The sequence below is a fragment of the Ambystoma mexicanum genome, chromosome 8 (assembly GCF_040938575.1).
Source record: "Ambystoma mexicanum isolate Mex_15411 chromosome 8, UKY_AmexF1_1, whole genome shotgun sequence".
In the NCBI taxonomy this organism is placed as follows: Eukaryota; Metazoa; Chordata; class Amphibia; order Caudata; family Ambystomatidae; genus Ambystoma; species Ambystoma mexicanum.
In genome coordinates, this window is record NC_090929.1 from 1,431,268,463 (window position 1) to 1,431,289,315 (window position 20,853).

Here is a 20,853-nt window from a genome sequence, read left to right on the forward strand (position 1 = left end):
CAGACATTTCAAGAGCATGATGCATTTCCATTTCTTAGTTTGATTACTTGATGTATACTTTGTTTGCATTTGGGGCCTTTTGAACTCTAACTCAAGTCTCATTTTTTCAAGAGAGACAAATTCTGGACTGGACCTGGTAGGGTCCCTGTGGCTAAAGCTTGAGTCCCAAGATCTTGTTGCGGTGCAGAGGGGCTCACATCCTGAGACGACTCCTACTCTTCTTGCTCATCAATAACATTAGAGGTAGACTCTGAATCATTATCATCCTCATCAACATTTCCCACATTTGCTGAAGGAGTAGGTGTAACAGACGTACCCCTCAGACTTTGATATTTCAACAATCTTTCATTCAATTGATTTTTCTTTCCTTTAACAGGGAGATTCCTGACCTTGCACATCTTTCAGTTGATTTACTGTTAGAATGATCAGGGCTTCCTGTCTGAAGTTATCCATATCAGGCTTGATCAAATTACTTTTCTAGTGGTGCTTAGCCTTGTGGGATACTATTTGAACAAAAATAAAGCAGAACTCTCAATGTAACAACTTTACAATTTATCCTCACCGCCTGCCACCAGTGTTAGGCAAAGTTTGTATGCAGTATCCTTTAGGACCACTACACACAACTAGGACTACAGGTGTAAGCAAAACCAAGCTTTGGTAGAAGTCTGTACTACACAGTTTGTGGTAGCGTTGCTGAGCAGCCAGGCTTATCTCAAGAGCGTACTTGAGCTGTAAGGATGTTACACAGAGGTCTATAATTAAAAGTATTCAAATAGACTCTTCTACTCAAGTTTTCCTGGTAAAACACTTATTAATATATTTCAGAGTCAGTTATAAAACATTCACTAGAAGGAGGCAATCTATATCACACACAAATATACTTCAGTACCTCACAATGTCAGGTTCTGACGCATTTATACTGCTTTGAAGGAGGAGCTAAATGGCATTTGAAGTAGGAGCAAAAAGGCAGAAGTTCATAAAATTAATATTAGTTACTCTTAAACAGTGCAATTAATTTGAGTTCCCCAGAGGAGTTGATTCAATGCAATAGGTTAAGCCAAAGTCAATGGACTAAAGTCTTGTATAGGATAAAACAGTTCTGGAAGTTAAACAGAAATGTCCTTGCCAAAGTTCTCAGACGTAGTTTGTAAAAGAAAGATTCATATGTTGGGTCACAAGCTGACCTGGCCTGTAAGTTGCCAAAGTTTCAAGTACTTTCAGAGTGAGAGGTAAGTTCTCTCGGTCTGGTTTTCACAGTACCTTACAATGCAGAAAAAGATGCAGAAAAAGATGGATCTGAAGACGTCTGTTCCTGGCAGTTCCTGCAGATCTTGCTGTTCCTGAGCCTGTCGTGGGGACAAGAAGGGAGGACGTCAGGGGACTCCTGCACTGGGACTGGTCCAAAAGATGGCAAAAGCAAATCTTAATTTCTGGTTGCTGTAGTCAAGCACACAAACTGGTGTCCTTCTCCCTGGCTATTCAGTTTCCTGCAGCACTCTGAGGAAAATGCAAGCAGCTCCGAGAATGATATCCAGGTGGCTTATGAGTTGATTGGTCCCACCAACTCAAAGGCAGAAGTTTTGCTTGAAGGGCTTCTCTGTCGAGATGAACTTGGCGATTCTGACCTGCAGCAGGGCTTCACCGGGTAAACCAACGGTCCAGGCGTTGCAGCAGCCGTCTTCGGTTCTTTCGTTCCAGTTGTCGACTCTGCCTTCCAAGCCAAGAGACTCGCCTTTTATCCAGTTTCCTCCCATTCATTCCAGCCTAGCTGCCCCTCACCCAGCAGGGTGGCTCTCCTTGCCGGACATTCAGCCAGCCAATCACGCCGCAGTGCATTTGGGTCTCCTAGGAGACTAAGCACAGGGCGTTTCGGCACCTCCCTTACTTCCTGCCCACCCCAGATACTCGGGCACCAGAGGTGGTCTTCAGTCCTGAAGCGCGCCAAAGGCGTAGGAACAAAGGGACCAAACCTGGTTTGGTGCCCAGAGACAAACTCTAGAAGGACCTTTCCAAAAAGAAAAGGCGAAAAAAGACGACCGGGACCTGTTTAAACAAAGGGGGCTTATTTGCCATCTTGAAAAACATTTAACGCTACCGGTGTTCGCGGTCGGTAAAAATCATGGTAGTTCGTTGTAAGACCACTGCCTCCAGCCATTTCAAGAGGCAATGGTAGCATTTGACTGCTACATGAGTTTCTAAACATAGGGAATACTAAGTAACCCCTCCAACACTCTATGGTATGAAGTACGAGCTGTGTCTTGGAATTTGGAAAGACTAGTAAAGTCAATTTCATTTTACTTTCTCTGGGAACAGCGGCACAGGGAAGTCGCTCATATTTTCCCATGATTTAAATAGCTTCTTTTGGATAAACTGTTTTCAAGAGCAGCAAAGTAAAATTGACTTTACTTACACTTGTAACTTTCTAGACCCAGCACACTATCTTACTGTGCTGGAGGGGTTACCTAGTATCCCCTTTGTCTAGCTTCTTGTGTAACATTTTTATGTTACCCTGTCCTTACTGAATGGCTGGTGGCAGTGGTTCGCTTTTAACTACTGTGGTGTGCATTTACCGCGGGCTGCGTTTGTAGCTGCAGTAAAGCACCCAAGGGTCTCATTTTTGTCAAAATGGCCCTGGTCTTTTTTATTTTCGCCATTGCTTTGTGGACAGGTCCTTCTTGACAATTACTCTGCGCGCCAAACCCGGCTTGGTCCCTTTGTTCATTTTGTCTTTGGCGGGGTTCACAAGTGAAGCCCGCCTCTGGCTTCAGGGTGTCTGGCGGGTGCACGAAGCGAGGGAGGTGCCTGAAACTCCCTGTGCTTTGTATCCTAGGAGGCAGGAATGCACTCTTGGGTGACTTTCCGGCTGTAATGAATGGGAGAAACCTGCATAAAAGGCGAGGCTTTTTGGCTTGGAAGGCAGTCGACCACTGGGCAAAGGAATCCGAATAAGAACTTGGAAGAGGACGCCTGCTGCAACTCATGGACTGTTGGTTTTCCCAGTGAAGCCCTGCTGCTGTGCTGAAACTCCAAATGCTTAACAGATAAGCTCCTGCAAGGAAGACTGCTCCCTTTGAGTTGGTGGGACCAATCAACTCCGAAGTAAGCCACCTAGACATCCTCTCAGAGCTGGTTGAAATTCCACCTCATTTGCTGCTGGAACCGAATAGCCAGGGAGCGGAACACCAGATCATGTGTTGCTTTTAAGCTGGCTAAGAGCTCCAGGAATATCCTCCGGACTCCCAGGAAGCAGGACTGACCGAGCCTTAACCATCCCAACAGAGTGCTGGACCCCAGATGCAAGGAAAGCCCATCTCGACAGCCAGGAACCGCAGTGTTGCTATTTGCGGCAGACGCGAGGAGCAGAAACACCAAAGTGCCACTTGTTTGAAGATTGCCAGTTGCAGTCAGTGATGTCCCATTGCAGTGCAGGAGTCCCCAGACGTCCTCCCTCTTGTCCCCACGACTGAGGCCCAGGAACACCGGGATCTGCAAAGCTGCACTGGAACAGAAGTCCTCTGCTGTCCTTTTTCTTCAACCTAAAGGTACTGTACACTCTAAGAGAACTTACCTCTTGTTGTGTAACTCCACTTGTTCTATGTTTGAGAAACCTGTTGTGGTTGCTCTGTAGAGTTGCTGATGGCTTCTTTACTTCACAAGTCTAAACGGCTTGTGGCCCTGCTTTGAATTCTTCTTTTCTACAAAGACTTCGAAAACATTGTGCAAGACTTTTACTTTCCTGCAAGAAGTGCTTCAGCACACCTAGACTTTTGCTCCATTGATTTTGGCCTAGCCTTGCTTTCTGAATGACTCCTCTGCCCTCTGACATTGTGTTTTATCCTCCTTCCAGGAAGGGGTTAACTAACTTTTCATTGGGGGGGGGGGTACCAAAAGTACTTGCATGCTTCAGAATATTTGTGTGATCTCTTGTTCTGTTCTAATAACCTTTTTCCTTTGATGTATTCCTAAGTCTGATTCTAAATGCAACATTGATATATCGGTGTCCCCAGCACCCTAACTATTGAAGTCAACTGAGTGTGTAGGTAGTGTCTGTGGGCCATCTCAAAAGGGTATTTGCTGATTTAGAAATATTTAAAGTGTGTATTTGAGTGTTACTGTTATATTGCCCACTTCTAAAGAAGGCTTACTCTAAGTGACTGTTATATTAATAATTGTTTAATCAATAAACCTTGTGTGTAAGAGTTTATTTGAATACTTGTCACTGTGAATCTCTGTGCAACTCCCCTACAGCTCACATTCACCCCTCTTGAGATAAGCCTGGCTGCTCAACATGCTACCAACCTGTGTAGTATGGACTTATACCAAAGGTTGGGTTCCTATTGCCATGAGGTCAGGGTTGTTGCAGTGCACCCAAAGGGGTGCCTAACACCCATCACAAGCCTCCCAGCCTGTGGCCCAACAGTGATTTCTTTTCAACAAAAACTCTTAAACGCTGTGCAAGACTTTTTACTTAACTTCAGGAAGTACTTCAGGTCCCCTAGACTTTGCTCAATTGACATTGGCTGTCCTGGCTCCTTGATAGACTCTTCTAACCTCTGACTTTGTATTTTTATCTGTCCCTTCAAAAAGTCCCCCATACTTTACTTTCGTAGCTGGGAAAAGGGTTAATCTGCATTGCATTGGGGGGGAGGTTCAAAAGGGTTTTCATGTCTTCATTCCATTGCATTTTTTTTTTAACAAAGAGAACTCAGTTCCCTTTGTGTTTGAGCCTGTGTCTCTCTCTCGACAGCCTGAGGAGTTTCAGGTGGAAGAAAAAAAACGGGTTGATCTAGCCTTCATTATTGCATGACGCAAGTGGCCTAGATACCTTCCTGGAGGTAGAATTTGCTCAAGCCCACCCTAGTGTGGCATACAGAAAGATGATGGCAAAGGTGGCCAATGCTTTAGGCTGGGGACCTCCAGCAAGGGAAACAAAAGATTGTGCCCATACAAATATTTACAGACATCCTGGGCAACGGGACAAATGTTGAACCTGTCCTTCCTTTACAAAATGCCATTTAAAAACCCCTCTCCTGGAGCTATGGAAAACTCACTGCTTAGGCCCGCAGTCCATAAGGATTTTTCTAGGAAACACAGGCCAGTCTGCTCCAACCCAGAGTTCCTCGCCAGATATCCATCACATGAGTCTGGTGGTGCAGGCAGCTAATGTTGGCAAGAGCCTACCCTTCTTTACCCCCTAGACCCGGATAAGATATGAAGCTCACGTCAAAAAAGCCTTTGATTGAGGCAGCAATATACACATACCCTATAATCTGTGGTGCCTGAGGCGGCAGAGCACATTGCTGAGGGGGGAAATGAGGGATGGTTTATAATTGTGGAAGATGGAAAAGAAGCTGTTAGGATTCAACGCAGTTGACTCATAAGATCTGTGGCGGCTAATACAGTCATGAGAAGATTTGTCTGGCTGAAGAAATCTGGCTTTACGCAGGATGTGCCAGCAAACTTTCTTAATATGCATTTTGATGGTTCACGTCTTGTTGGAACCTGAGAAAGCTGCAGACCTCTAATGTCTCAGCAAAGTCTCTAGGAGCACTAGCCTACTTAGTTCCTCGCAGTGGAAGGGCAAACCCTTTTGATACTATAAGTAAACAAAAGAGAAAAAAAAGCCACCTCCTGCTAAGGTCAGAGAAGTTGCTCTCCACCTTCAAGGTGTAAAGGCGGTCAGACAGACCGCTTACACGTATATCCCCTCCAGTGCGGCCCCTGTGCCACACCAAACCGGTAGGGGGGTGTCTGTCACATAATTTTTAAGAATGGTGTAATACTACACACATGTGCTCGACAAGTGATTTTCTCGGGGATACTCCCTCCTTCTTTTAAGCTGTCCACAAGACTGCCCACCCCCCTCTTTCCAGGCCACCACCTTTTCCAGACCATCTACTCCTGAAAGGTTTCCTCTCATCTGGAGAAGGGTGCCATAGAGCTGGTATCAGTGCAGGAGAGGGACAAGGGGGTGCTCTTCCCTTCCTTTTTTGTCCTACAAAAGGACACAGGTCTCCCTGTGGCTCTTGAACACGTTCCTCAGAAAGGACAAGTTTAAAATGGTAACACTATTGCTTATCAACCAGGCCCTAGAAATTCAGGACTGGTTGCCGTCACTTGGCCTACAGGACCTTTATTTTCATGTGCTGATTCATCCAAAGCACAAAGTACCCGAGGTTCATCATAGGCAATACACACTACCAGTTTTGCATTATGCCTTTTGTGCTGACCTCCGCCTAGAGAGCTTTCGCGGGGGACTTGGAGGGGGGGGGGAGGGGGGGGGGTTTGGGGGGGTGGGGGGTGGGTCATTGGGGGGGGGGGGGGGAGATTCAGATTCATGTTTTACCCTACATTGACGATTGGTTAATCATGGCGCGGTTCCTTGGACAAGTCCTGGATCATTGCAATCACACCTGCCATCTCCTTCAGACTGGGCTTCTCCAGCAATTTAAAGACGTCTCAGCCGACATGTTCTCAAAGGCTTCAATTTATCAGTGGTCCTGGATTCCCTCCTCTGGCAAGGCTTTTCCTCCGGAGGACCATGCTCTACACATCCAGCAGATGGTCACAAGATTCTGGAACTCATGGTATCCTGCACATTTCTGGTGCCAGAGGTCCCGAGTGAGAATGAGGTCGCTCCAGTGGGCCCTCAGATCGCAATGATCAGTTATCTGGCAGTTCTCCAGCATGGGGTCTGGCATGGATTCACATGCTCATGAATATTCCCCGTCGTCAGGCTGGGAATCCTTGGTAAAGAAAAAATCAGTATCAGTTTTGTTTCTGATCTGTCTTTCTTTGTAGTAAGCAATCACTGATCTCTGGGTCATTCTGCCCCCAGCCAATGACTGCCCTCTTCCTAAGCCCCGCCTCTGGCAGCCATCCTCCGATTTTTACCGCACGCTCAAGTGTTGGGAGTCCTCGTGTTTAGCTCTCGAGTTTTTTACTGCGTTTTCATGTTTTTTTCAGGAGAATTTCTCATTTTTCCGGTTTAATCGAGCCTCAAGCTCCACCGTTTCTACTTCCGATAACGGGGACCCGTTTCGGATTTCTTCTACGCCCCTCAAGGGTGAAGTTTTCGTCGAGTTTACACTTGGAGGATTCCGGAAGATCTGCGGCCTACCTCAAGACATGGCCCAGGACAAAGGGAGCTTGACGCCCGGATCCAAGCTGTTCAGGAACTGCCCTGGATGTGGATTATATAACGTTTTCAAGGAGGACGAGCATTCGCAATGTGTCTACTGCCTCCATGGGGACAAGACGCACGTGGAGAAGGACTGTGTGTTCTGCAAGAACCTTTCGGAACGGACCAAACAAGATCGTCGTTCCCGCCTCGCCAGCTGTCTGGAGAAGGGCACAGCAAGTGAGAAGGCAAAGAAGTCTGAGCGGGCTTCTAAGTCCTTTGAGGGCGCCCCGGCGACGGGGGCCCAACAGAAGGCCAAGCACCGCGAGTCCGCGGGCTCCGGGAGCGCCGAAAGGTCGGGCTCTTTGGTTGCCAAGCAGGGCGCTACTTCCCCGGCACGTTCGACCACGAGCCAGCGCTCTGGGTCGGGGAAGAGGAAGTCCGAGAACCCGGGTAGGCCGCTGGAGCAGACCCGGTCGATCTCGAAGGGGGAGCGAGGCGTTGACCCTCCCCCCAAGGCGAAGGCCCAGGGCGCACCTAAGGTGGTGAGGGCCTTGATCCACCCGGCTAAGGCCTCTACTGAAGTGGTCTCTGCGACCCCGGTGGAGCCGGCTGAGACTACGCTAATGGAAACGGCCTCTGGGCCCAGAGTATCCCTGCCGCCGCGGAGGGAATCCTCTTTCCAGCCCATCGCTAAGACCCCTGTGAAGCCCCCGGCTGAAAAAGAGGGGGACGGGGGCCGGTGGCCGTTACAGACTCGGAAATCAGCCTCTGAGGAGGAACTGGTGGAGACTGAGGGGCCTCAATGAGAGGTTCATATACCTCATTGAGAAGGTTCGATCCCAGGGGACGGTCCCTACTGACGTGATCGATTATAGCGATGAGGACGAACCGGGCCCACGGGAGCGGCCATCCCGTCTGTCGCAGCCATTGACCGAGCCCCAGGATAGCTCGGCGGCCATTTTGTTGGCAATCCAATCCTTATGTACCGAGATAAGGACGAGATTACCACGCACCCCGACGGAGGAGCCAGAACCAGGCCCGTCGGGAAGCCCTCCGGCCAAGCGGAGGAGAGTCCACCCTGCTCCGCCCTTCGTGCCTGCACGACCGGCAGACCCCTCATCCCCCTCGCCGGGAGAGGATACAGCGACGGGGACGGACGACGACGATGGCGATGACACAGCGGACATCCCCTCGTCGCCTCCCCCGCGGGCGTCCCCAGCCGACGAGGTTGGCTCTTTCCATGCCATGATAACCAGGGCATCCGAGCTCATCCAGCTCTGCCATGAAGAACAGAAAAAGGAGGGGTTTCTGTACCAGCGACGAGAAGTTAAGAGGAAGACGGTCCTTGCGGTGCCTTTACTCGACGACATCTGGGACGAGGGGCTTGCTGTCCTCAAGAACCCTGCCACGACACCCGCCAAGTGGGACAGGTACGAGAAGAAGTACCGAGTCCCTGATGCCGCCCCCTTGTGCCTCAGGGCCCAGCCCACACCGGACTCGGTCTTCTCAGCAGTGGCTAAGAAGAAGGCAGCAGGCGCGGCGGCTTCAACTTCCACCTCCCCGCCGGCCAGCGAGGGTAAGAAGTTGGACTCTATGGGACGACGAGTCATCTCGTCGGCGACGACGATTAAGGCGGCCAATGCCTTAGCGATCGTGGCCCGCTACGACAGGGAGCTCTGGTTCAAGATAGTTCCCCTGCTAGGTTTCCAGCCTGATGACAAAAGGGAGGAGGCCCTAGAGATTCTGCAGGAGGGCCAGGTGGCGTCAGATCACGCCATTATGGTGGCAACCTACATTGCCGATACCGGATTTCGCCAACTGGGAACGGAGTTTGCCTCCGACGAGGATGGCTCAAGGCGACAGACTTTCGCCAGGACGTCCAGACCAGAGTGTTGACCATGCCGTTCGCCTGCAACAACCTCTTTGGTAAGGTAGTGGATGAGTCTCTACATGCCATCAAGACCGACTCGGAGACGGCCCGGGCCCTTGGGGGGGGTGGGGGGGACTTCAGCAGGGACGGCCCTTTCGGAGCTCTAGAGGCAGACAGGGTGCCTCCAAAGGATCCAGCGGTGGCTCCTCCACCTACCGCCAGGCGGCCCGCTCCTCTTCCCAGGAGGCCTACAGAGGTCGTGGCAAACAAGGGGGTTCCCGCCGTCGTCGGCAAGGCCCCCACCGAAGCACCCCCTTGGGAGGCCGGCTGACGAAGTTCGTCGGCGTGTGGGAGTCCATCTCCACCGACCGTTGGGTGTTGGACTCCCTGGCCAACGGGCACTCGCTGGAATTCCAAAAGAAGTGCCCTCGCATTCCTCCCGTGGCCAGGAAGGAAAATCACATCCCTCAACTGCTGTTAGAGGTAAGGGCGATGCTCAAAGGTGCCATCGAGCTCGTCCCCAGAAGGCTCCCGGGCTCCGGAGTGTACTCAAGGTACTTCCTCGTCAGGAAGAAGACAGGCGGTTGGCGCCCCATCCTGGACCTGCGCCGCTTAAACAAGTACATCAAGGCACAGAAATTCAGGATGGTCACCCTCCAGCACGTGCTGGGACAGCTGGAGGAAGGCGACTTCCTATCGTCGCTGGACCTGGAGGATGCTTACTTCCACATCCCCATTCTAAGAAGGCACAGGAAGTTCCTCAGGTTCGTGGTTCAAGGATGCCACTACCAATTGAGCCCTACCGTTTGGATTAAAGTCGGCACCCAGGGTTTTCACCAAGTGCCTGGCACCAGTGGCGGCGCGGCTGCACCTGCAGGGGATCCACGTCTACCCCTACCTGGACGACTGGCTAATCCGGGCAAGGTCAAGGGAACTCGCCGTCGATCATACGGCAAGGACCGTCCGGTTGCTCACGGAGCTGGGGTTCTCCATCTACCCCAAATCCCACCTGGTTCCGTCGCAAGTAGCACTTTTTTGGGGGCGAAGCTCGATACAGTGGAGCAATTGGCTGCCCCTTCAGAGAAGAGGACCAATACCATTCTGGGCAAGGTACGGCGACTGTTGGCCACGGGCGTGGCCAGGGTGAGATCCATCAAGTCCCTTCTCGGGATGATGTCCTCATGCATCTACCTTGTACCCCTTTGCAGACTTCGGATGCGTCCGTTGCAGGAGTTCGACGCCCGCTGGTTTCAGGCGGGGGGCTGCTTCGAGGACAGGATCCCCTTCGACGAGGAGTTCCGTCGGGCGATCCTATGGTGGGGCACCCGGGCTCACCTCACGACGGGCACGGACTTTCAAGCCCCAGCGTTTCAGGAGACGGTGACTACGGACGCCTCTCTGGAGGGTTGGGGGGGGGCCCACACCGGAGATCTCCATGCAAGAGGCCTTTGGCTCCCGGAGGAGAGGTCTCTTTGCATCAACATCTTGGAGCACTGTGCAGTGTTCTGGGCGCTCAAGTCGTTCCTCCCGTCCCTCAAGGACAAAGTGGTGAGGATCTTCACCGACAACACCACCACAATGTTCTACATACGGAAGCAGGGGGGCACCAGGTCCCCAGCCCTATCCAAGGAGGCCCAGGATCTGTGGCACTGGGCCGTCGCCCAGGGGATGTTTCTGGTTCCCTTCCACCTGGCAGGAATAAAAAACGCCATCGCCGACTCACTCAGCAGGGAGCTACGCTCGTGCCACGAGTGGGACCTGCGCCAGGATCAAGTGGATCGACTCTTCCGACAATGGGGCAAACCCCAGATCGACCTGTTCGCCACGACGACGAACTCAAAGTGCCAGAGGTTCGCCATCATGTTCCCCCAGCCGAGGAGAATGGGCAATGCTTTCTTGTTCCTTTGGGATGGCCTGTTTGTATACGCATTCCCTCCATTGCCGTTGCTGCTCCGCCTCATCAACCAGCTAAAGAAGTCCAGGTGCAGGATGATCCTCTGCGTGGCCGAGGCATATCTGGTTCCCGGACCTTCTGGACTTTTCAACGTCCCCGCCAGTCAAGCTGCCGGCGGACGCGGATCTTTTCTCCAGAGAAGGAGGCGCCATTCTACACCACGACCCACAGTCGCTGAACTTGCAGGCCTGGCTCCTGCAGCACTAGAGTTTGGACGTTACGATATCCCGGCTGATTGCAGAGAGGTTCTTGCAAAGGCCAGGGCGTCCTCAACTCTCAAGTGTTAGGTCATAAATGGAAGAGGTTCTCTGTCTGGTACCGTGCACAGAAGATTAACCCTCTGCGGATTACCGCCCCTCGAGTGCTGCCGTACTTACTGTTGCTTGCCAAAGCTGGACTGGCTCACGCCTGCATAAAAATACATCTGGCTGCCATCTCCCGATATACCAGGACTACGGGACGGGCGTCCTTGTGGTCTCATCGCCTGGTAAAGGAATTTATGAAGGGACTATTCCGATCATTCCCGCCGGTGAAGGCCCCTGCCCCGGCGTGGGAACTTAATGTGGTGCTGACCAGGCTCATGGGAGCCCCATTCGTTCCTGGCATGGAAGACAGCGTTCCTCGTGGCTATCACCTCTGCACGACGAGTGGGAGAGATTCAGGCCCTATCTTGCAAGCCTCCATACTTGACTTTTCATGACATGAGGGTGGTGCTGAGGACGCACCCCTCCTTCATGCCCAAGGTGCCATCGGACTTCCACCTCAACGAGCCCTTGGTGTTACCAGTTTTCTTTCCGTCGCCTTCGGCGTCAGCCGAGAGGACTTTGCACTCGCTGGATGTAGCTATAGCACTGAAGTTGTACGTGGACCGCACAAAGAGTTTTCGGAAGACGTCACAACTGTTTGTGAACTTTGGGTCTGTGAATCAAGGGAAGGCGCTCTCAAAGACTTCCATTTCCAGATGGCTCTCCGGCTGCATTATGCATTGTCACCGGTTGGCAAACCGACCGCTGCCCGGCCTTCCGAGAGCCCATTCGACCAGAGCGATCGCTGCTACCACGGCGTTCCTGTCTGGTGTGCCCCTGCTGGACATCTGCAGGGCTGCTACGTGGAGGTCGACGCACACCTTCACAAGATTCTACTGCGTTGATCGGGAGTCCAGGGAGGAGTCCAGGGTCGGCCAAGCAGTGTTGCGCAACCTGTTCACTTAAGGTGAGCCTGGTGAGGAGGCAAGAGATGCTTAATAATGAGTTGTTGTATTGCTTCATGTTGAGCCTGTTGCCACCTCTCGTGGTTGTGCATGTGTATACTGCTATGTATTCTTTTATTCATGAGCATGTGAGTCCATGCCAGACCCCATGCTGGAGAAGGAACAAGTTACTTACCTGTAACTGTTGTTCTCCAGCATGGGTCTGGCATGGATTCACATGCGAACCCTCCCACCTACCCCTCTGTGGCTTTTCACTTGGTCATACTGCCACTTGGCGTGCTCCCAAATCTGAGGATGGCTGCCAGAGGCAGGGCTTAGGGAGAGGGCAGTCATTGGCTGGGGGCAGTATGACCCAGAGATCAGTGATTGGTTACTACTAAGAAAGACAGATCAGAAACTAAACTGATACAGATTTTTTCTTTACCGAGAATTCCCAGCCTGACTGGGAATATTCATGAGCATGTGAATCCATGCCAGACCCATGCTGGAGAACAACAGTTACAGGTAAGTAACTTGTTCCTTCCAGCTTGCTCCAGACTTCCTTCCATCCATCAAGCAACATATGTATGTTAAACTTTACTGAGCTTCCACACAGCAGCTCTTCTCCAAGTTAACCTGAGCTTGTTCCTGTGACTGTCTTTTTTTGTTGATTCTTTTGTTGCCTAAAATATGCTGATTTTTCTTTGTCAGGTGATAATCTGTACCAAGGAGGTGTCTGTGAGTGCACGTAAGAATGCATACACATTGTTGGCAGAGATTGGAAAGGCTTTCCTTCGGTTCAACCCGGATTCGCAAGGTTGGTACATTGTTCTGTATTACAAACAATCTGGCTGCCCTCAAAGCGAACTGTTAAGGATTTCCATCAGACAACACACACCTTGTTCTCGGCCTAATATGCAGCTCCTAACTGAGGTGCTTTTCTCCTTATTTATGTGGATTCAATTTTGGGATGATACACCACTCCTATCACACAACCTTTTCAAATACTGCGGGTCACAATGGACCATGAACCAGGCTGGTTGGTCAAATACAATATTTATTTAAAATTCAAAAGAAATCACACGCTTTTTAATATGGGGCTGCAATCCCCAATGGGGTGATATTTACAATAAGAATGTGAGCAATGCACTGGGTTTGACTTTTTAGTGAAGCATATGCACAGCACAGCAGAAAAGGAGTACTTTTTGATTTAGGACAGATAGCACCCAAGTTAGAATTTCCCCCTGCAAGGTTCCCTCAACCCACCAATAATCAATTCTGAGTGGATACAAAGAGGTAATCGGGAATAAGAAACTGAAAACGGAATCTAAATCTGACCTTCCCTCCCCAAATAAGAGAGAAAACAGATCTTAAACCCCTTGGAATGTGGTGAAATGACACTCGGAAATGGATAAATCAATATTGAATAATTATAATAATAATTAATGTGTGTTAAACACCTTGAAGCAAATACGATTCCTTACTAAAGCAACAATGCAAAGATACAAACAATCACAAAGAATGGATTACCAAAAGCATACAGCTCAGAAATGAGTGTAAAGTTTATCACAGATTGCAGTCAAATAACACGTTTGAAATTTACACTTTTGCAATTCCCGCGTAAATTTACCAAACTCTTTTTAATAAAAACAGGTGAAATACACTGATTATTCTCTAGCTAGTAAATTGAAAGAGTTATGCAATATAGAAGGAGGCGCGCTTTGAGTAAAATGAAGGGTGAAATTGGAAAGGAAATCTGTTTGTGAAAAGAATAGTTTTACTTTAAACTAGATTAAATGACTAAGAAAAGAGGAATGCCACCCGTGAATTCTGTAGGTTACGCTGCACATGTAACCCTTCACATAGTGTACCCCTTTTTTTATTCAAAATATCGTTAATGACATATGGTCTATGCAAAACAGAAATGAAGAGAAAAGTAGCGCGGGTGCTTGGAGATTAATGACAAAATGAACAGAGAATTCTGACAGTAGGGCACGTTATCAGGATAAGGATAGGATGACTTATAGAGTGGGATGAGGACAATGCAAGACAAGGTATACTAGGGATTTCTATGGGGTGAGGAAATACTCGCAATCCACTTTTTAGTTTTGGGCTTTTTGGACCGTCCACCGGGTCTGGTCACTACACGGAAGGGCACCTGGCAAACAGTTGTGTGGTTCTGGTCACCCTCTGGCAAGGAGTGGACGGGCAATTCTGGTCACTGGATACCACAGGTCATCAGGATAGCAGGATGGCAGCAGCATACAATTACTAGTGGCAGCAAGCCAGGCTGGATCAGGATGCCAAAGGTACCACAGCTTTCCCCTTGTTAATGGGAAATTTAGTGGGTTTTTTAGATTTGAGGCCTTGCTGGGATTGGGATCAGCACTGCTGGAGTTTTGCAGTGGGCCCTTGAGTAGGATCAGCAATGCTTGGCCTTGTAGTTGGAGTCTGGATCTGGAAGATGACGGGAACAGGAACGCAGCGCAAGAAATTGGGAAGAGTGTGTGTGTGTGTGTGTGTCTAGAGTCTTGTCAGGGACCCTTATTTATAATGCGTAATAAAATCATCAAAGTATAGGCTGGGCAGGGTTAACTAAGCACGCCTCTAAACTACTTGGATTGGACAGGGGTGGTAGTCTCCGCCTTGCTCTCAACTGGTTGGATTTCCAAGGGAATGATGTCAGATTTATGTGCAGAGTTTTACAATGTCCAACAACTCCCACAATTACTTTACTTAAAATCCGATTTTGCCAAAAACATACATTTATACAATTTCAATCTCATAGCAAATTATATACACAGGTTACATATTTTGTGCAGCACATATGAGTCCGATCCTCCAGTCTGTGGGACCTTGTTTCGCCCCTCTGATACATTTTGGTGATTTTGAACATGAAAGATTCGGCCTAAAATTCCACAATTTTATACAGATACGAACTATCCCAAGGGCTGTATGTACAAAAATGTATGTTTGCAACATTGATACTTTTCTATTTATCCTCAATTCTTTGCCCTTTCTTCCCCAAGGTGTCAGTGAATTCTACCATGTCTCAAAAGAAAGCACCAAAAGATCACTTTTAAACTGCAGAATGTTTACAGTCTTTAAAGTTTATTCCTGAAATAGTCTTTGCAAACAAATGGCAGTCCCTTTGTTCCTGGGTCCGTTTTTATTTTCTTTCCTTCAACTGCTGCCAACTGTCATTTCCTTCAGACCATGATGGGGGTTTCTCCCTTGATTGAAGTTTTATTGCCCCTTCACACTTCAGACTTCCTTCCCTGGGAGCTTCATTTTCAGGGTCCCAGCAGAGACGAAAGTCTGTTCAACCCCGTAATTATCAGGGGGTTGTCAGTATCTGCTGAGAGAGAGGCCTCCTTTTGGTGCCACCCCTCCAAGCAGAAAACCTGTTTTTCAACTTGCAACTCCAGCCACCATAGTTTTAACCTTTATTTTCTGATCTTAGATCCAGAATTGAAACAAGCTAGTTGCATATATAACCCCTGTTATTTAGTTTCACCAGCAACAAATCCCTTCATATTGCTAAAGACTGGCAGGCTTTCATTCACCAGTGTACTGTTCCAACACAGGGGCATTTGTTTTTCGTTAGTTTGCAACGGCCCATTTTTTTTACACGTGGTGCATCTGGCCTGCCTCCTTAAATTCAATTTTTCATCTCCCACAGATTCACACACTGCCTTGCAGCTGTAGTTATTTTATTGGATGTTGGAGGTGGTCTGCAGCACAGATACATTGAAACAGACATGGCTCAGCTAGTTAGTCTCTCTCTGAACAGCTGAGTTTTGGATACTTTCCAATGACTGTTTCCTGTGCATGTAAAAGTAAAGTTCCTGGTTGTGTTTTTTTTGAGTTGCTGTGACCGGGCTTGTCAATTCAGAATCATGCCTGGTTTTGCTGAGGCACAGGGCTTCTAATCACACTAGCTTAAAGTAACAGAGGGAATTAGCGTCACAGCCGCAAATTTTAAAGGTGAAAAAGGGTTTCTTTTCAATGGAGATTTTGACTTTTGCAGCAAAGCAACGCTGCTTTTTCGACTTTCTTCCTTTTGTTTGACGGAACCCACTGGCAATCTGCTTCAATGTGCCCCCTGGTTCCATCCTGCCCGAAATGTGCTTGGCAGGACGGTGCAGCCATTTTTGTTCTTGCAAAATGCAGTTTTGAGCCATGGCGCTCGCAGGAGCCAGCGCAGCTATTTGGTTGTTTTTGCGCAAATGCAGCTTGGTGATGTGGAGAAATACTTTTGAGTGGGTCAATACATCCCACAGGATTACCGTTACATTTAGAAGATCATTTTCGGTTAGTTTGAATTTTGAATTGCACTCAGATGTTATGGTGTAGTACTATCTGCTATAACTAAACATATATATGTTGTCATCGACACAACATTTGTTAAGCACTTAGCTGAAACTGGCCAATGCAATGAAACACTTGAAATTAAGTAAAAATCACCTTTGTTTAATTGACGTTAGGGTGCATTAGCACTTCAACCAAAGGGTTTTAACTCAGTCTTACAGGTTTTTGTATGCTATCTCTTCAGTTTGTTTTTCAAATGTACCCATTCTCTCTTGTTATTACATAATCATATAGTTAGGAATGATTTTCTTGTTTTCCTTCCATAGACATCTATGGAACACCCTAACATTTTGCTTTGTTTTTTAAACTGTCCTTAGTTTTGAAGGCAAGTAAAACCTTTTTGATTTACTTACCTTGCATAGCTCTATTTTAGGGGCACTGATCAATCCCTACGGCCATCAGTGCTGTGGAACTTGGCCCCCTCCAAAAAACTTTATTTAAGCTACACACATCCCTGTACAGTGAAGTGTGGCAGGGGTTCTTTCTATTTCTTGCTCTTTTGTTTGTGACATTGCTGCTACCTGCTTGATGTGTCAAGGATGGCTGGTGGCAGCAGATATTATTCTACTGTGCTTTTCCCTTTCTCACATGCACGTTTTCTATTTTACTGCATAATGCCATTTTCTAGTACCATATACTCTAAAATGGCTGTGCCCTGAGATGTCCCCTTGGCCATTGTACTTTTGGCTGCCTTCCTGCCTTGAGGGCAAGATATGCCATGGCTTCTTTTTTATTATTTGTATTTGGTTATTAAAACCTTTACACAAACGTATTGAATACAAATTTATAAAAATATGCATCAACAAAAAATTATCCATGTATACAATATCTAAATGCATTACAATATTTCCCTTAAAACATCACAATAGAAAAAACGGCATTAAAACATTTTTTTTAAATTCATGATTCAACATTTTCTGATTTCATCATAATTAGTCATACAAAGCAAGATCTTTTTCTATAACCCGTAAGAGGTGACCAAGTGCAAAAATTAGTGGGTTGAAGGTCCCATTCATGAGTCTATCCCATAAAAATAGAGCAGTCATAATCAGGATTAACACATTTCATGAGAAATTTAGTGCGGGCCAATTTAAGGTAAGGACAGTCGAGCACCAAATGTTTCATGTTATGTTACTTGGCATTTATATAGCGCCTTATGTATCATTGGTATGATCTCAAAGCGCTTGTTTTTCAATCGGGGAAACCTGCAGTTTGCTGATTGCATGGTAAGTGGCATGTCAGCCAAATGTCTAAACCGTTCTTTAGTTCGAAATTGATTCAGTTTAAAGTGGATGTAATATGCTCTTGTAAACATACAGGGAAAGATGGATATGTATTGACAACATGGCAATCTCTTGTGTGTGAACTTGGCATATTCCGTGAAAGTAGTATACTGTTTCAGTTGTTCAAGTGTGTGAATCCAGTCCTGTTCAAACTATTTTTTTTTGGACAAAAGCAGATCTGAAGCAAAGATCAAATTAAGATAGAGGTAAGCTATTCAATACTACTTGCATTCGTTTTTGATGCCCATTAACACAATCCACCGTTCTTGCTTCAATCAGGCCTTGCAGATCTTTATATAAACAATTGCTCAAAGGGTTCAACATTTTTGCATAATTGCTTAGTGAGCGCCATAGAACCCTACATGAGTGATATGAGTCCAAACTCGTGCCTAATTATGCAATTAGGTATGGATAGAGCTAAATGCATAGGTTCTTTAAGGAGGCGCCCCTGAAGGGAGTCAAGATATATACTTAAATCAAACAGGCATATATCAAGAATTAAAAATGAAGACTGCCTGTAATTTCATTAATAAAAAGTCACGTAATGGGATTAATGAAAAGCGACAATATTTTTGGAACATTAATTTCAATTGACTCGCTAAAGGGCGTGCTTCCAGGTTCAGCCTTTCTTTCCACAGAGTGACAGTCAAATTACTGCTCAAGTGATACCCTAGATATAGGATATCTCGGTTAGTTGCTGAACCACAAGCTCACCAATTTTCCATTTAAATGTTTTCAATTTCCTTCCTGCATGAAAAACCAAATACTTGTTTTTACCTTCATTTGGAGCTAGATTCAAATCATAGGCGTATTTTTAAATACATGAAGTTTAGCTTGCAACCCTGCCAGTGTGGTATCCATTATGATTAAGTAATCGGCAAATGCAAGCCTGTGCAGCCGAAGATTGCCTATTCTTACCGGGTACATTCCCATCTCACTCCATAACTTCTCGATCACATAAGTATAAATTAAAGAGAATCGCTGCAAGGTTGCTTCAGTCCAATAGATGTTTTAATGGATTCGGTAGTTGCTCCCTCTCTAGTGATTTTGACCTCATGAGGTGTCAACCTCATTATCCAAAAAACTATTCCAGAAGGTACGCCCGCATGTAGCAATTTACGCCAAAGCAGTTCTCTCACCACAGAATTGAATGCAAAAGACATGTCTATGCTTGCAATATATACAGGGTACGCTCCTTTTCTTTTTGGTATCAGTTAGTATATGCAACATCAATGTTGCGTTCAATGTGGTCCCCATGTTCTGCCTAAATCCAATCTGTGCTTTAGAGAGGATGATGTTCTGTTCTATAAATGTTAGTCATGTAGGACTAAACTCGCAAATATCTTGGCACTAGTGTCAATTAAGGATATCGGTCTATAATTGAGGATCATTTTGGTTTCCTTTTTAGTATATTGGAACAATTATAGATGTTCCCCATTGTTCTGTGATATTCCCTACATTTAATATTAGATCAAATTTGATCTTGAGAATGGAGGCCCATAGGGAGGGGTCTGCTTTGTATACTCATGGGGGCATCCCATCTGGACCAGGGGCTTTAGAGTGGGAGAGTTTTTTATTGCCCAGATAATATCATGCTTGGTCCAACTAAAACAGTCCCATTTCAAAGATGATTCCAAGAGAATTTCAATACCCAAAAAGCGCAAAGGACGGAAACATTTTTCAGATAAGTATTGGACCCATGTCTGTGCGGGTATGATGTGCTCATTAATTGCTGTCTGTGAAGAATGTGCGTTACATATTATAGACCATATATCCTTCGAGTCATGTTTACATAGTTTTCTAATCTCGCAGTTGATATTTTGTTTGTGGATTTGCAGAAAAGTCAATTTTTTCTTGTATGTTTGAAGCGTATGTTTTTTTTAAATGCAAGTACTGCTGCAAGTCACCTGTTAGATTTTTTTATATTTCAAAGTTCTTAATTTTTCTTGCGTTTTTAGCATGTTAATTTCTGCATCATATTGGAGAGATGGTGACGTATGTTTAACTGCGGATTTATCCCGTATAGATTGAATAGCATAAGCAATAATATCACTTATTTCTTTTTCGCTTAGATAACAAGTAAAGGGATGATGGTTTAGTATATGCGATACCTTAACGAAATAGCTCCGTACTTTATCTGAAATTTTCTGACATAAAATGGGGTGTCACCTGATTGAGATGTTGGGACGGTCAATTTCAGTTAGTGGGAGCAAATTATTTACTTTGTGGCAGGAATGGGACATTATCATATGTAGATGGATTGGATCATGATCACCCGATGTAATCGAGTGAATCAATACTGGTTCCAATAAGTGCATCAAGGTGTTAGAAATAGCAAAGAAATCAATCATCGAGACCGAATTTCCTCGACTCAGTGTATGATTCTGAGTCATTTCGAGCAATTCACAAATAATATCTCTCAGCCATCAAAATAGTAAATCCATTTGCTACCTCGGGTCTGCGCTAAACGCTTCCCAACAAATTGTTCATAATTAGTTTCACTGTTACTAGGTAGACACATCGAGTTAAACCCCCCCGCAATAATGATTTTACACATTGGCCTTTGAATAGCAATAGTCTCCAGACATAGGTCTAAATCGTCAAACATGTCCTCCAATGATATTTTTAATGGGTTCCAATATAATGTGAAGACAATTATAGGGTCTTCTAATTTTTCATAGGTTGCTATTTCAACTGCTAGCACATTCGACGATGAATACTTAATCCCGGATTTGCATTTAATGTTACTAATTGCAATTCCGCCCATGGGGCGGCCCACTTTTCCCTTAATTGCGTGGCTGCAGTATGTGTTGAAGCCTTGCAAAGAGATTCCATGTATACTCATGGTTTCTTGCAATAAAATGATATCTAAGTTAAATTTGTTGAGAGAAGAAACCAACCACCCATGTAGTGACTGATGGCCCCAGGAATTCCATGAAACAATATCAAGCCCAAGTTTCCTTACTTGCTAAGTCGAATTATTTACAAGTTGGAGATTGAGCGCAGCAGTGGTTCCACCCAGGCCAGATCATGATTGCCTGCCGTCATTGCAAGCAACTGTGA

At 46.7% G+C, this 20,853-nt stretch overlaps 1 protein-coding gene across 1 annotated transcript in view; it reads left to right on the top strand.

The window, feature by feature from the left end:
• RRP12 (ribosomal RNA processing 12 homolog) overlaps nucleotides 1-20,853 on the top strand; it is a 1,372,062-nt gene that overhangs the window by 747,740 nt on the left and 603,469 nt on the right. Inside the window, exon 23 of the mRNA XM_069611582.1 lies at nucleotides 12,848-12,953. Coding sequence (XP_069467683.1) covers nucleotides 12,848-12,953 — 106 coding nt within the window. The remainder of the gene's footprint in view (nucleotides 1-12,847; nucleotides 12,954-20,853) is intronic.